Genomic DNA, 17169 nt, shown 5'->3' on the forward strand with positions numbered 1-17169 from the left:
CAACATATACATAAATGAATTAGCAGACATGCTGGAGCAAAGCGAGTCACCAGGTCTCCGTCTCCTAGATGGAGAAGTGAAATCCCTGTTCTATGCGGACGACCTGGTTCTGCTGTCTCCACAGAACAGGGATTACAGCAACAACTAGACCTACTCGACAAATACTGCCAAAATTGGGCTCTAACAGTAAATCTAAAGAAAACCAACATCATGATTTTTCAAAAAAGGCCCAGATGTCAGGAAAACAAATACCAGTTTACCCTCAGTGATACCACTATAGGACACACTATGAGCTACACCTACCTTGGTCTAACTATTACAGCATCAGGGAGCTTCAGCATAGCAGTGAATGCACTAAAAGAAAAAGCCCGAAGAGCCCTATATGCAATAAAAAGAAAATTCTACAACATCCAAATCCCAATCAAAATCTGGCTCAAAATATTTGACAGCATAATCCTGCCCATTGCACTGTACGGTAGTGAAGTATGGGGCCCCGCTAAATCACCAAAGCTACACTAAATGGGAAAAACATACAATAGAAGCCCTACATGCAGAATTCTGCCGAAGCATCCTTCGCACCCAAAGGAAAACGCCAACAAATGCATGCAGAGCCGAACTAGGCAGATACCCACTGATAATAAACATCCAAAAACGAGCACTAAACTTCCTAAATCACCTCAAATCTAGCTCCCCAGACACCCTTCATTTCAAAGCCTTTCAGACCCAAGAGCTAAACCCAGAAAAGAGTCCCCTGAGTCAGCTGCTACGGAAACTAAGTACTCAGCCGGACCCTGACCAGCCCAGACCAACACAGCCGCCCAAACACCAATCCGAGTGAACCAAATCATTAAAAAATGCAAAGAAACCTACCTGGAACATTGGAACAAAATAACCGAAAGCCAAAGCAGATTAGAATGTTACCGGGCCCTAAAAAGAGAATATAAACTGGCAGACTACCTCACGACCATCAGAGACACAAAACAGAGACAGACCCTCACCAGGTACAGACTAAGCGACCACCAACTGGAAATTGAAAAAGGCAGATACAAGAAATCCTGGCAGCCTAGAGAGAATAGAATATGCGATCAATGTCTGGCTGGCGAGGTTGAAACAGAAATGCATTTCCTCCTAAAATGCGAAAAATTCAACACATCAAGAAACATATTATTCAACAAGCTAAGCCAAACAACCCCAGATTTCAAGGAATTGGATGATCTGTCAAAATTGAGATTAGTCCTAGGAGAAGGAGACAGACCATACCTTGGGGCCAAATATGTAACAACATGTCACAACCTGAGGACTGTTTAAAATTAAGACTGTTTAAAATTAATATTGAACGTACCAAATGAAGTACAAAGACTGTTTAAAATTAATATTGTTTAAAAGTAATATTGTATGTACCCAACAAATGTCAAATCGATTGACACCTACAGAATGTTGGAAAACTGTACCTTTTTGCTATGTAAGCTTTGGCAATATGGTTCTCTGTAAACTTTCATGCCAATAAAGCATTTTAATTGGAATTGGAATTGGATTGGAGAGACTGGGGGGGGGAACAGAGAGAGACTGGGGGGGGGAACAGAGAGAGACTGGGGGGGGGGGAACAGAGAGAGACTGGGGGGGGGGAACAGAGAGAGACTGGGGGGGGGGAACAGAGAGAGACTGGGGGGGGGAACAGAGAGAGACTGGGGGGGGGAACAGAGAGAGACTGGGGGGGGGAAACAGAGAGAGACTGGGGGGGGGAAACAGAGAGAGACTGGGGGGGGGGGAAACAGAGAGAGACTGGGGGGGGGGGAAACAGAGAGAGACTGGGGGGGGGAACAGAGAGAGACTGGGGGGGGGGAACAGAGAGAGACTGGGGGGGGGGAACAGAGAGAGACTGGGGGGGGGAACAGAGAGAGACTGGGGGGGGGGAACAGAGAGAGACTGGGGGGGGGGGGAACAGAGAGAGACTGGGGGGGGGAACAGAGAGAGACTGGGGGGGGGAACAGAGAGAGACTGGGGGGGGGGGAACAGAGAGAGACTGGGGGGGGGAACAGAGAGAGACTGGGGGGGGGAACAGAGAGAGACTGGGGGGGGGGAACAGAGAGAGACTGGGGGGGGGGAACAGAGAGAGACTGGGGGGGGGGAAACAGAGAGAGACTGGGGGGGGGAACAGAGAGAGACTGGGGGGGGGAACAGAGAGAGACTGGGGGGGGGAACAGAGAGAGACTGGGGGGGGGGAACGAGAGAGACTGGGGGGGGGGAACAGAGAGAGACTGGGGGGGGGGAACAGAGAGAGACTGGGGGGGGGGGGAACAGAGAGAGACTGGGGGGGGAAGAGAGAGAGACTGGGGGGGGGAAGAGAGAGAGACTGGGGGGGGGGAACAGAGAGAGACTGGGGGGGGGAACAGAGAGAGACTGGGGGGGAACAGAGAGAGACTGGGGGGGGAACAGAGAGAGACTGGGGGGGGAACAGAGAGAGACTGGGGGGGAACAGAGAGAGACTGGGGGGGGAACAGAGAGAGACTGGGGGGGGGAACAGAGAGAGACTGGGGGGGGGAACAGAGAGAGACTGGGGGGGGGAACAGAGAGAGACTGGGGGGGGGAACAGAGAGAGACTGGGGGGGGAACAGAGAGAGACTGGGGGGGGAACAGAGAGAGACTGGGGGGGGAACAGAGAGAGACTGGGGGGGGAACAGAGAGAGACTGGGGGGGGAACAGAGAGAGACTGGGGGGGGAACAGAGAGAGACTGGGGGGGGAACAGAGAGAGACTGGGGGGGGGAACAGAGAGAGACTGGGGGGGGAACAGAGAGAGACTGGGGGGGGGAACAGAGAGAGACTGGGGGGGGGAACAGAGAGAGACTGGGGGGGGGAACAGAGAGAGACTGGGGGGGGGAACAGAGAGAGACTGGGGGGGGGGAACAGAGAGAGACTGGGGGGGGGGAACAGAGAGAGACTGGGGGGGGGGAACAGAGAGAGACTGGGGGGGGGGAACAGAGAGAGACTGGGGGGGGGGAACAGAGAGAGACTGGGGGGGGGGGGAACAGAGAGAGACTGGGGGGGGGGGAACAGAGAGAGACTGGGGGGGGGAACAGAGAGAGACTGGGGGGAGGGGGGAAAACAGAGAGAGACTGGGGGGAGGGGGGAACAGAGAGAGACGGGGGGGGGAAAACAGAGAGAGACTGGGGGGAGGGGGGAACAGAGAGAGGCTGGGGGGAGGGGGAGGAGAGAGAGGCTGGGGGGAGGAGAGAGAGACGGGGGGGAAGAGAGAGAGACTGGGGGGGGGGGAACAGAGACGGGGGGGGGGGAAACAGAGAGAGACTGGGGGGGGAAACAGAGAGAGACTGGGGGGGGGGAACAGAGAGAGACTGGGGGGGGGGGGGGGGAACAGAGAGAGACTGGGGGGGGGGAACAGAGAGAGACTGGGGGGGAGGGGGGAACAGATAGAGATGGGGGGGGGGGGGAAACAGAGAAGCTACACCCCCCCCGCAATTTCCCGAGGCTCTCCCCCCCCCCCGCGATTTCCTGAGGCTCTCCCCCCCCCACCCCCCGCGATTTCCCGAGGGCAATTTTGGGGCGCTTGGTCTCCCTGCCCCCGTGTGTCCCCCCTCTCCCTGTCATGTCCTCTCCCTGTCCTATCCCTCCCTCCTCTCCCTCCCCTCCCGTCTCCCTCCCTCCCTCCCCTCGCCCACTCCCCCCTGTCCCTCTCTCGGCCTCTCCCCCTGCCTAGCGCCTGAGGTCCCGGAGCTGAGGTCCCCCGCGTATCGCGCGGCTGACGGTACGGCCGCTGTGGGCGGCGCATGCGCGCTCAGTGCGGGCGGCACATGCGCGGTGGCCCGCGGGGAGCAGGCAAGACCGCCGGCGTGCCCCGTTGCCGGGGTAACGGGGGCCGTGGGAATGCGCGCCGTCGTCAAGGCGGGCGCGCAACTGGCGGCCTCTTGTTTTTTTAAAACTCATCAGCTCTCCTCCCAGCCCCCCCCGCGATTTCCCGAGGCTCTCCCCCCCGCCACCCCGCGATTTCCCGAGGCTCTCCCCCCCCACCCCCCGGCGATTTCCCGAGGCTCTCCCCCCCCCCCCCATTAAATTGTTATTTAATTCCCTAACACATCATTAAAATATTTACCTTACTTCCCTAACACACTGAAAGTGTGGGGAAAAAATTGTGAAAAATCAAGATGGCGGCCACTCACCTCGGTTCAGAAGGATAAGGCCCGCCACACACGCACCGATTGGTCGACCGGTCAGTCACCGAAGCGTAAGATTGGTCAATCGTCGAGTCACTCGACACTCAACCGTAGGAAGGAACCCGCCGTCCGATTGGTCGACCTCGATGTCTCACGGTCGCTAATGAGCGGAAGGCTGAACGTTTTTCGGATACCGCGGGCGCGGTTTTTTGTCCGGCCGAAACGTAAATACGCCTATGACCGGTCCGGAATCGCAAGCTTTCTTTGAGGCGACGCGCGCTCTGTAACTTTCAAACGTATAGAGAACGGACAGACATACAGACATCGGGACAGACAGAAGAGCCGCTTTATATATATAGATGTTGACTTTGTCCGATCCTGTCACTGTTTTCCAAGTGCTCAGCTATTACATCCTTTATAATGGACTCTAGCATTTTCCCCACTACCAATGTCAGGCTTACCGGTCTGTAATTCCCCGCTTTCTCTCTACCACCCTTTTTGAATAGTGATGTAACATTAGCTGCCCTCCAAACCATGGGTACAGTTCCAGATTCCAGCGAATTTTGGATGATGATCAGCAATGCATCTACTATTTCTAGGGCCACCTCCTTAAGTACCCTAGGATGTAGATTATCAGGCCCTGGGGATTTATCGGCCTTCAATCCCATCAATTTCCCTAACACCATTTCCCTACAAATACTGATTTCTTTCAGTCCCTCCCTCTCATCAGACCCTATGTTCTCCAACATCTCTGGGAGGTTATTTGTGTCCTCCTTTGTGAAGACAGAACCAAAATATGCATTTAATTGGTCTGCCATTTCTTTGTTCCCCATTATAACTTCCCCTGCTTCTGACTGCAAGGGACCTACACTTGATTTCACTAATCTTTTTCTCTTCACCTATCTATAAAAGCTCTTAGTCAGTTTTTATGTTCCCTGCAAGCTTACTTTCATATTCTATTTTCCCCTTCTTAATTAATCCCTTTATCCTCCTTTGTTGAATCCTAAACTGCTCCCAATCCTCAGGGTTACTGCTTTTTCTGGCCAATTTATATGCCCTCTCCTTGGATCTTATGCTATCCCTAATTTCCCTTGTTAGCCACGGTTGAGTCACTCTTTGTTTTGTTATCCCAAACTGGGATGAACAACTTCTGTAGTTCATCCATGCGGTCTTTGAATGTTTGCCATTGCCTATCCACCGTCAACCCTTTGAGTGACATTCCCCAATCAATGCTACCCAATTCGCGCCTCATACCATCGTAGTTTCCTTTATTTAAATTCAGGACCCTAGTCTCTGAGTCAAATACTTCACTCTCTATCCTAATGAAGAATTCTATCATATTATGATCGCTCTGACCCAAGGGGGCCTCGTATAACAAGATTGCTAATTAATCCTCTCTCATTACATAATACCCAGTCTAAGATGGCCTGATCTCTGGTTGGTTCCTCGACATATTGTTCCAGAAAACCATCCCGTAAACATTCTAGGAATTCCTCCTCCACAGTATTTTTACTCATTTGGTTAGCCCAATCTATATGTAAATTAAAGTCACCCATGATGACTGCTGTGCCCTACTGCATGCTTCTCTAATTTCCCTTTAAATGCCATCCCCAACCTCCGTATTACTGTTTGGAGGTCTATATACCACTCCCACTAACGTTTTCTGCCCCTTGATATTTCTCAGTTCTACCCATACAGATTCCGCATCATCAGAGTTAATATCCTTCCTTTCAATTGTGTTAATCCCCTCCTTAACCAGCAATGCTACCCCCACCTCCCTTTCTTTTTTGCCTATCCTTCCTAAATCTTGAATACCCTGGATGTTGAGTTCCCAGCCTTGGCCACCCTGGAGCCATGTTTCTGTAATCCCAATCAAATCATATTCGTTTACCTCTATTTGCGCAGCTAATTCATCCACCTTGTTCCGAATGCTCCTTGCATTAAGACACAAAAGCCTTCAGGCTTGTTTTTTTTAACGCTCTCAGACCGATATGATTATTATTTACTGTGACCATGTTTGATTTAAACCGTTGAGTTCTTTGCCTTCTAATTTTGTTTTTCTCCTTCCTGTCTTTTGCTTTTTTCCTCGTTTCCCTTTCCTCTGTCTCCCTGCTCAGGTTCCCAACCCCCTGCCACTTTAGTTTAAACCCTCCCCAACAGCACTAGCAAACACTCCCCCTAGGACATCGGTCCCGGCCCTGCCAGGTGCAAACCGTCCCGTTTGTACTGGTCCCACTTCTCCCAGAACCGGTTCCAATGTCCAAGGAATTTGAATCCCTCCCCCTTGCACTATTCCTCTAGCCACGTATTCATTTGAAATATCCTTCTATTTCTACTCCTGACTAGCACGTGGCACTGGTAGCAATCCTGAGATTACTACCTTTGAGGTCCTATTTTTTAAATTTACCTCCTAATTCCCTATATTCTGCTTTTAGGACCTCATCCCGTTTTTTACCTATATCGTTGGTGCCTATGCGCACCACGACAACTGGCTGTTCGCCCTCCCCCTCCAAAATGTTCTGCAGCCACTCCGAGACATCCTTGACCCTTGCACCAGGGAGGCAACACACCATCCTGGAGTCTCGATTGCCGGCCGCAAAAACGCCTATTTTTCCCCTGACAATTGAGTCCCTATCACTGTAGCTCTTCCACTCTTTTTCCTCCCAGCCTGTGCAGCAGAGCCACCCATGGTGCCAGGAAGTTGGCTGCTGCTGCCTTCCCCTGATGAGTCATACCCCCCCCCCCACCCCCACAGTATTCAAAGTGGTATATCTGTTTGAGAGGGGATGGCGGATTCCTGCACTACCTTGCCTGCGCCTCTTACTCTGCCTGCTGGTCACCCATTCCCTTCCTGCCTGTACACCCTTTACCTGCGGTGTGACCAACTCGCTAAATGCGATATTCACGACGTCCTCAGCATCGCGAATGCTCCAAAATGAATCCATCCGCAGCTCCAGTGCCGCAATGCGGTCTGTCAGTAGCTGCAGCTGGACACACTTCCCGCACACATGGTCGTCAGGGACGCAGGAAGTGTCCCTGATTTCCCACAGAGCAGGAGGAGCACACTACGGGGCTGGGCTGTCCTGCCATGACTTACCCTTAATTAATTAATTAAAATTAAATGAATCCCACCAATTTCACTTCAATTAAATGATATACTCAAAGGCCCTTGCTTAATAGTAGTCCCCGCTACACAACAGAGACCTTAGAAACCACAAAATTTAAGTTTAGAAAAATTTAGAAAGAAAATACTCACTTCCCAGTAGCTGGCATTTAGGTTATGAGGTAAGGTTAAGGAAATTGAGCTTGTCATTGGAAGAGAGATTGCAAGGATATCAAATTAAGGTTACCGTTGAAGAAAATTGATCAACACAGATTATTCACTTTGCCGAAGGGGTTCAAACACGCTAAAAATTAGTATGTTTGGAATAAGAAAGGAAGTTAATCAGAATGTTCTCTATCAAAGTGTAAAAGAATTGTAGAATAAGTTAGAGGGGTCCACGGAAGCAGAAACAACTGGCACATTTCTGGAGGAAGAAGGGGTTTAAAAGATTATGTTGTGAAGATAAGTAGGTGAGGTTGCTCTGTGAAAAAGGCGTAGATTTGCTGCTACTAATATCCTTCTCCTGTACACACACAATAGTTATTATAGAAAACTCTCCCCCACAGGATTAAGAAAATTAATGTATTCTTAGTTCCTTGCCAGATCTGTTGCGACTAGATGTATACTCCCTTCCACCTCTTCATAGACCAATAAGCTACCCAGACAGTACAAGATTTATATGACCAGTGGTCCAGCTGAGCATTCACGTGTAATCTTAGATGCGTAACTAATAACATCACATTTGTGTGCCTGTGCATGCAGTAACATTTTACATTTTGGAATAAATCAGTGTTCAGTCTGTGCATTTCTGGCATACACAACTTCAATCTGCTTACCAGCATAAGCCTACTACTTGAAGAGGGGGGGGGGGGGGGGGGGGGGCGGAGGGAGGTAGGAAAGGAGAAGAGGAGAGAGAGAGGGTGGATTGGTGCCAAGTAGACAGACTGGTTTCAAAATGCACATCATGACACACATTGGTTTCTGGAGCTTTGTGTGGGTTCCTGCCGCTATACTGGAGTCAGCACAGCACTACTCCAGCATCACACTACCTATTTGAGCATTTTTAAATGCTAGCAGTGTGTAAATTTGGAAAAAGAATCCTAGAACGAGGGCATTAGTGTCAAACACAGCAGCTGACTTTCAGAATTAGCACTGCAATTTGGTTTGAGAAAATTTCTCCCTGTATTCCTGACCATAATGCTTTAGGAGCTTTAATGGTTCTCTACTACTCACTGCACTAAGCTCTATCAATGTAATATTTGCTTAATGTCAGGGGAAGTACTGACGCATACCCGATGCTGGCAGTGAGCAAAACCTGAAAAAATGTCCCACAGTTGAGCTGAAACATTTGAAAACAAATGTTAACATTTTGTTTCCAACCCCTTCTACTTCCTACAGAAAATGCTCACCACCATATACAGCCTCCTCCAGCTGAAAAGGCAAAACTGTGAACTATTGAGCTCTACAAAACCAACAATCAAATCAACAGTCAAATAATTGAAAATGTATTTGAAACAGACTGAGCTGACAAACAAAAATTTACTTGCAATTATTTAGTGCCTTTAATGTAGAAAAATGTCCCAAAGTATTTTACAGAGGTGTAATCAGACAAAAGTGGACGTGGAGATAAAGGAGGAGCTATTAGGATGGGTGACCAGAAGCTTGGTCAGAGGTGGTTATATAGAGGGCCTTAAAGGAGGAGAAGTAGAGGAGTATAGGGAGGGAATTCCAGAGTATGGGGCCCAGCTGGCAGAAGGCACAGCCGGCAAAGGTGGGGCGAAAGGAAGGGGGATGCACAAAGGCCAGCATGAAATGAACCGTGTGTTTGGCGGGTGAGGTTACAGAGATGGCTGTACAGTTTTGCATACACTGAAGTTTACCAAGGGTGGAGAATGGGAGACCAGCCAGGAGAGCGCTGGAACAGTCTGGAGATGTCAAAGTATTGGATGAGGGGGTCAGCAGATGGACTGAGGCAGGGACAAAAGTGGTCGATCTTTGTGATGGGGAGGATATGGGATTTGAAGCTCAGTTTAGGGCCAATTAGGACACTGTGATTGTAAACAATCTGGTTCAGCCCGAGAAAATGGCTTGGGGTGGGGGTGAGGAAGTTGGAATCTGTGACAAAGGCATTGATTTTCTGGCAGGAGTCGGAGCTGAGGGCTCGTTTCCCAATGTTTAACAGGAGGAAATTGTGGCTCATTCAAGACTGGATGTTGAACAAGCAGTCTGATAGCAGAGGGGCCAAGAGAGGTGGTGGAAAGGAAAAACTGGATAGTATTAGTGGAAACTCTGTAAATGATGTAGTCATGGGGCAGGATGTAGTTGAGGAAGAGGAGGGGACCAAGGACAAATTCTTAGGGGACTCCAGAAGTAACGGTGCGGGGGTGGAAAGAAAAGCCATTGCTGGAGATGTTCTGGTTACGATTGGATAAGTTAAGAGTGGAGCTAAACAAGAGTATTCCCACTGAGCTGGATAGTGGAGCAAAGGCTTTTGGGGTAATGGCGTGGTTGACCATGTCAAAGGCTGCAGTGAGGTCAAGGAGCAATAATGCACCATGGTCAGTCACAAAGGATATAATTTGTTTTTCTTCCCACCACTGGCCCATCATAAAGCCCTTCGCCTACTAGCCCCAGCTGAAAATGAATTTCAACTTCTTGCAAGACAGCTCAAGTAATGGACAGCCTTAGGACTCAAAACTACAAGTGGTAACAGTAATCTCATTCTTTAGGGTAGTTCCAAGAGGTTTTCACTCCCTTAAGTTATACACAATGGCAATAGGGTGTAGTAGTTTATTGTTCTGATGTGTATTTTATTTAACTTTCTATTCTACTGATGATTTTTTTTGTCTGTTTGACAATTCTGCATCACACAAAAACTGTCAAAGTAAACATGGGTAATCAATCTCTTTATTGGTCAAACTGAAGCCCAATTTAAAAGTGAAAATTAAACATATGATGTTCCAATGATTCACTGAATTTATGCTGTGAATAGGCGAGCGATAGACCAGGAACTGGGCCGGATTTTCCAACCCCCTATGGGTGCGTACGCACCCGTAGGGACCTCGCAAGTGCTGGTTTCAGACATGCGAAGCGCATGCGCTAAAACCCAGCACTTGCGATCTGTCGAGAATTCTCTTGACAGATCCTCCACCTGCCCGGGAACAGGGCCTCCGCGGGCAGGGAGTTGCGCTTTTTGTACAACTTCCACCCGCTGAAAGCCTTTAAAAATCTTACGCCTGGTAAAAGCAGGCGTAAGGCTTGCTTTTACCAGCATAAGACTTAAAAAAAAAAAAAAAAATCCCACTCATTTATAATTTAAAAGTTTATTTTTAGCCCCGTAAAAAAAACTATTTTTTTCAAAAAATTAAATTTGTTTAAAATATTTAATTTAATGAAATATTAACTAATTTTAAATACGTGATTAAAAAAAATGTATTTAATGTTTAACTGTGTTCAAGTGATCCCCATTCATACTTTTGACAGATCTGTGCGTAGAGACCGGTCAAAAGTGTGAAGGGGGATTCCCTTCTTTGGTTGGTTCCCTATGGCCCACGCGATCCCAGGGACGCTTGCGAACCGCATGCGCCCCTGGGATACCTGGGCCTCTGCGCATTTCGTAGTGGAGGCGCCCAGGATCACAAGTCTCGGGACCTACGGAGCCAGCAGGTAAGATCGTAGATGTTTTCACGATCGGAGGCATCTGCACGCAGGAAGCCTCCGATCGGAAATTCAGGGCCATTATGTTCCAATGGTTCTGTGAATATATCCTGTGAATAGGTGAGCGATAGACCAGGAAGGTGCCAAGATATTATTCCCAGTTCATTAACCTCAGCTGGGATGTTGATAGGTCTGTTATAATTTGACTTAAAAAAACTGAACTTTTTACTAGTTTCATTAGTCTACACTAGTCAGTCTCTTAGTGAATTAAATATTTTTAAATATGTAATAACTTTTTAAAAACGTGCCAATGAGTACCTGTGCACTAAGAAAACAATTTCAATTAGAAGACCCTCCTCGAGCGGCCACAAATGGGTGCAATTGGCACTCGCCATCCTCATTATTTAAATCTGAAGGTGTGGCCAGTTCTATAGGGAGGGCCGGCTTTGGCAAAACAATTTTTAAACCAGTGTTGAAAATTGTGGAAACTCAAGCGTAAATTGAGTTTGTGATCTTTTGTGCTGGCTCGGCCGATTTCACCTGGATTGCGCTGATAAAACGAACGCAAACAAGCAGAAACTCTTCCATAAGAGTATAAGAAATAGGAGAAGTAGGCCATACGGACCTTCGAGCCTGCTCCGCCATTCAGTAAGATCATGGCTAATCTTTTGACCTCAACTCCACTTTCTTCACTATCCCCATATCCCTGGATAGAATCATAGAATAGTACAGCACAGAAGGAGGCCATTCAGCCCATCGAGTCTGCACCGGCTCTTTCGAAGAGCAATCCAGTTAGTCCCACTCCCCCATTCTTTCCCCGTATTCCTGCAACTTTTTCTCCTTCAAGTATTTATCCAATTCCCTTTTGAAGGCGTCTACTGAATCTGTAGTATCCCCTATCTAAGGATCCCCTTAGAGTCCAAAAATCTATCTATCTCAGCCTTGAATATACTCAACGACTCAGCATCCACAGCCCTTTGGAGCAGAGAATTCCAAAGATTCACAAACTTCTGAAGAAATTCCTCCTCAGTCTTAAATGGCTGACCCCTTATCCTGAGACTATGCCCCCAGTTCTAGACTCTCCAACCAGGGGAAACAACCTCAGCATCTACCCTGTCAATCCCCCTCAGAATCTTATGTTTTAATGAGATCACCTCTCATTCTTCTAAATTCTAGAGAGTATAGGCCCAATTTACTCAATCTCTCCTCACAGGACAACCCTCTTATCCCAGGGAATAATCTAGTGAACATTTGTTGCACTGTCTCCAAGGCATGTATGTCCTTTCTCAGATAAGGAGACCAAAACTGTGCACAGTACTCCAGGTGTGGTCTCACCAAAGAAAGCCCTGTACAATTGTATTAAGACTTCCATACTCTTGTACTCCAACTCCCTTGCAATAAAGGCCAACATGCCATTTGCCTTCCGAATGGCCTCCTTTTGTGCAGTTAGGACATCCACTGGTTCCCCATTATCTACTCTGCTAGTTACATCCTCAAAAAACTCTAATAAATTTGTTAAACACGATTTCCCTTTCATAAAACCATGTTGACTCTGCCGAATCATATTACCATTTTCTAAGTGCCCCATTACCTCTTCCTTAATAATGGATTGCAGCATTTTCCCAACAACTTGTCAGACTAACTGGCCTGTAGTTCCCTATTTTCTTTCTCCTCCTTTCTTGAATAGCGGGGTTACATTTGCTACCTTCCAATCTGCTGGGACCGTTCTAGAATCTAGGGAATTTTGGAAGATCACAACCAATGCATCCATTATCTCTGCAGCCACCTCTTTTAGAACCCTAGGATGTAGGCCATCAGGTCCAGGGATTTGTTGGCTTTTAGTCCCATTAGTTTCTCAAGTACTTGTTCTCTACTGATATCAATTACTTTAAGTTCCTAACTCTTATTAGCCCCTTGGTTCCCCACTATTTAAAAAAAAACTTGCATTTATATAGCGCCTTTCACGACCACCGGACGCCCCCAAAGCACTTTACAGCCAATGATATATTTTTTGAAGTATAGTCACTGTTGTAATGTAGGAAACGTGGCAGACAATTTGCCCACAGCAAGCTCCCACAAACAGCAATGTGATAATGACCAGATAATCTGTTTTTAGTAACGTTGATTGAGGGATAAATATTGGCTAGGACACTGGGGATAACTCCCCTGCTCTTCTTCGAATAGTGCCATGGGATCTTTTACGTCCACCTGAGAGAGCAGACAGGGCCTCTGTTTTACGTCTCATCCAAAAGACGGCACCTCCGACAACCTCAGTACTGCACTGGAGTGTTAGCCTAGATTTGTGTGTTCAAGTCCCTGGAGTGGAACTTGAACACAACCTTCTGACTCAGAGGCGACGGAGGGTGCTACCAACTGAGCCATGGCTGTCCACAATTTTCCCCCATAGCAAAGGCTAAAACTTAAAAGGCTGAAGCAAATAATGAAACACTATACATTCACATTAATTACAAATAAATAACTTTTAGAAAATGAACTTTCATTCCATAATAGATTGGATTAAAGATTGTGGCTTTAGTGCGGAATCTGACATTATGAACCTTTGCTGCAATGTCATTGCCAGCAGTTGAATCCCCAGCATCTGATCAACTTGCCCAGTGATGATGGTAGAGCAGACTCGTGTGCAAGATGGACAGACTTTGCTTGGCATGGCAAGCAATCATAACTGTTAACCATGTATTTTAAATTTTCAGATCACATTCTGCACTCCAAACATAATTAAGACATTTTAATGCGATATATGTAGTTGTATAAATACGCGGATTCTATCGCCCTTCAACACTTTCACTCTTTGCTTCTATTTCAGTGCATCTCCTATAACATCGATAATCACATTAGCACCTGGATTTTATGTTTTGTCTGGACCCTGCTGTGGCTTGCTCCATTAAGACTCTAGAATATAAGATGATACTATTGAAGTGCCTATTTTAAAACTGTAAAGTATTAAAAATGAGCTTTTCAATTTCAGTGATGCTTCTATGTTCCTGCCAGATTAGGTGCAGAGTTATTTATGAAATGTAATTTGTACAGAGCACATCAATGGGCCATCTACACCCAATTTATTGGGTTTATTGTACACAAGGGGAGGAGAGAGAATTGTCAGATTATATCTATATATGCTGCCTGAACTATTCATTAATATCCAAAGGAATCTGGTAATTACACTGCTGTTAAGTACCAAATTAATAGTTACATCATATTGTGCAATTTTAAATTAGTAAATAAACAAATTTGACGATTATATGTCAAGAGGAGCAAAAAAGGTTAGAACTTGCATTCATATTGCGCCTTTCGTGGCCTCAGCATGGCCCAAAACACTTCAGAGACAAATTACTTTTGAAGTGTGGTCAGTGTAATGTAGGGAAATACAGCATGCAATCTGCCAACAGCTGGGTGCCACAAACAGCAATGAGATAAATTACCAATTAAACTATTTTAGTGATGTTGGTTGAGGGATAAATGTTGGCCAGCTCTTCAAGTAGTGCCATGGATTCTTTTACATCCACCTGAAAGGGCGTATGGGACCTTGGTTTAACATATCATTCAAAAGACAACACTTCCGACGGTGTAGCACTCCTCAGTGCTGCACAGAAATGTCAGCTGAGATGATGTGCTAAATTTCTGGAGTGCGACGTGAACCTACAACCTTCTGACTCAGGAGACCAGTGTGTTACCAGAGCCAGGGCTGACACCCAACATTTAAATCTCATACATTTAAGAAATATATATTTTGCAGTTATGAAATCATTCAAGCCATTAATTATTTTTATCAAGTTGAATTACAATATAAATATGGATTAAAAAAATACCATGGCCTAGAAATTCACCTTGGGCAGTGGCGCAAAACAGGCAGTATCGGATCGGCCGCCCACTATACGCAGCACCTGCTATCATTGCAGGAGTTCCTCAGGGCAATGTCCTAGGCCCAACCAGCATGCCCGCATGCAACAAGACCTGGACAACGTTCAGGCTTAGGCTGAAAAGTGGCAAGTAACATTCGTGCACCATAAGTGCCAGGCAATAACTATCTCCAGCAAGAGTGTGTCTAACTACTGCCCCTTGACATTCACCGGCAATACCATCGCCGAATCCCCTAACATCAACATCCTGGGGGGGGGGGGGTTCACATTGACCAGAAACTTAACTGGACCAGCCACATAAATAAATACTGCAGCTACAAGAGCAGGTCAGAGGCTGGGTATTCTGCAGCGAGTGTCTCACCTCCTGACTCCCCAAAGCCTTTCCACCATACAAGGCACAAGTAAGGAGTGTGCTGGAATACTCTCCACTTGCCTGGATGAGTACAGCTCCAACAACATTCGAGAAGCGCGACATCATCCAGAACAAAGCTGCCCGCTTGAATGGCACCCCATCCACCACCTTAAACATCCATTCCCTCCACCACCGGCGGACCGTGGCTGCAGTGTGCACCATCTAGAAGATGCACTGCAGCAACTCGCCAAGGCTTCTTCGGCAGCACCTCCCAAACCTGCAGACTCTACCACCTAGAAGGACAAGGGCAGCAGGCGCATGGGAATACCATCACCTCCAAGTTCCCCTCCAAGTCACACACCATCCTAACTTGGAAATATATTGCCATTCCTTCATCATCGCTGGGTCAATAACCTGGAACTTCCTCCCTAACAGCACTAGGTGATTACCTCAACACGCGGACTGCAGCAGCTCATCATCTCCTTCTCAAAGACAATTAGGGATGGGCAATAAGTGCTGGCCTTGCCAGCGACACCCACATCCCAGGAACGAATAAAAAAAAACTACAATGGAACGGAATTATCAGGCACTGCGTATAATGGGCAGCCGATCCGATACTGCCCGTTTTGCACCACCGGCCAAGACGAATTTCTACGCCTGTTAATCTGAACTAAAAATAGGCAATGCTAGAAATACGTAATAGATGTGCCAATATTTGAAGTAACATTTTAGATGCAGATACTTGGTCTTAACAGGAATATGGATCTTGATTTTTGCATGCTAACTTTTAGCACCAAGATTGCGGATAACAGCAAAACAAGTTGCCTGAAATGCTAACTGAGGTTTGGAAACTCTGTTACCCATGTGTCTTTCATAGAATCATACATCACAGAATGTGGCCATTTGGCCCATCTGTGCTGGCTTTTTAAAAAAAGCTATCCAATTAGTCCCAATCCTTTTCTCTTTTGAAAGAGAACATTTTTGCTGTGATGTTGTCCCTGGCTATCAGACTAGATGTCCAACTGCTACTGACAACACTGCAGCAAAATTAAGTGCGTGCGTGAAAGAGAAAGAAAATGCAGTCAAAATGTCTTTTTACCCCTATAACTTTCAGCTCTCCTCAGTTTAGGACTGGTTAGTTTAAACCTGTTTGTATTATATAAAGGAGAAATGCAATTATCAGTTATACGCAGTGATAATTGTGGTTCATTAGTCTCATCAATTTCAGCCCTTCTTATTCAGTAAATTGACTTTTTTTTAAATCTATCTCTTCTATAGCACAGACAGACACACACAGAAACAGTGGTGCTGTGACTATATAAACTAAAAAAAAGTTAGGAGCAAACAGTGCAAATGTACATACTGTGGCATATACATCCAGGGTACGATCTTTATGAAATCTCTTAGGCTCAAGTTTGTGTGCTCCCATTGAAGTTTTCTGGTAGTTCCATGTTGTACTGATTAGATACCCTTGATGGCAGGCAACAATTCCATCCCAATAACTCTGACGTGCTGTTTCTACCATAACAATCAAAAGCAAATTCATCAGCCACATTAGAAACATATTCAAAGACAAAAAGACATTTAGATAACTATAGATTTCTAATCCATATTCTAAGATTTAAGAAACATAACTAGAACATTCCACATTCAAATATTTTTTAAGTTAAGGACATATATTGCTTAAGTATAACTATGTGCCAACTAAAGTATTCTTGGAAAGTCTAATAAGATTCTATGGCCGGAATTTTCTGTACTTGGACGGGTCAGGTGCGTGCGGTTGGCGTGGCGGGTCACAACCCCGTTGCTGCTTCCACCCCGCTGCAGAAAACAACTTTGCGTCAATAGGGCCTATTAAGCTCGCCCAGCGCGTTACCCGGCCCAATTAAATGGTGCAGGTCTGATGACATCACCCATGGCGCGTTTTCAGCCAGTAGGTTTAAAGGAGCCATGGCCATATTGCATTTGAAGGTTCATCTAGGCGTGTGTAGTTACTGCACTGGAGCTTTTGA

The 17169-nt window shown here is 46.6% G+C and overlaps 1 protein-coding gene across 2 annotated transcripts in view; it reads right to left on the bottom strand.

Moving 5' to 3' along the window:
* wdr36 (WD repeat domain 36) overlaps positions 1-17169 on the bottom strand; it is a 163939-nt gene that overhangs the window by 68020 nt on the left and 78750 nt on the right. For both annotated transcript variants that reach the window (XM_085987389.1, XM_085987381.1), the window contains exon 12: positions 16521-16675. In XM_085987389.1, coding sequence (XP_085843515.1) covers positions 16521-16675 — 155 coding nt within the window. The remainder of the gene's footprint in view (positions 1-16520; positions 16676-17169) is intronic.

This window comes from Somniosus microcephalus, chromosome 1 (assembly GCF_052327205.1).
Source record: "Somniosus microcephalus isolate GS21.2 chromosome 1, FLI_Smic_1.0, whole genome shotgun sequence".
In the NCBI taxonomy this organism is placed as follows: domain Eukaryota; kingdom Metazoa; phylum Chordata; class Chondrichthyes; order Squaliformes; family Somniosidae; genus Somniosus; species Somniosus microcephalus.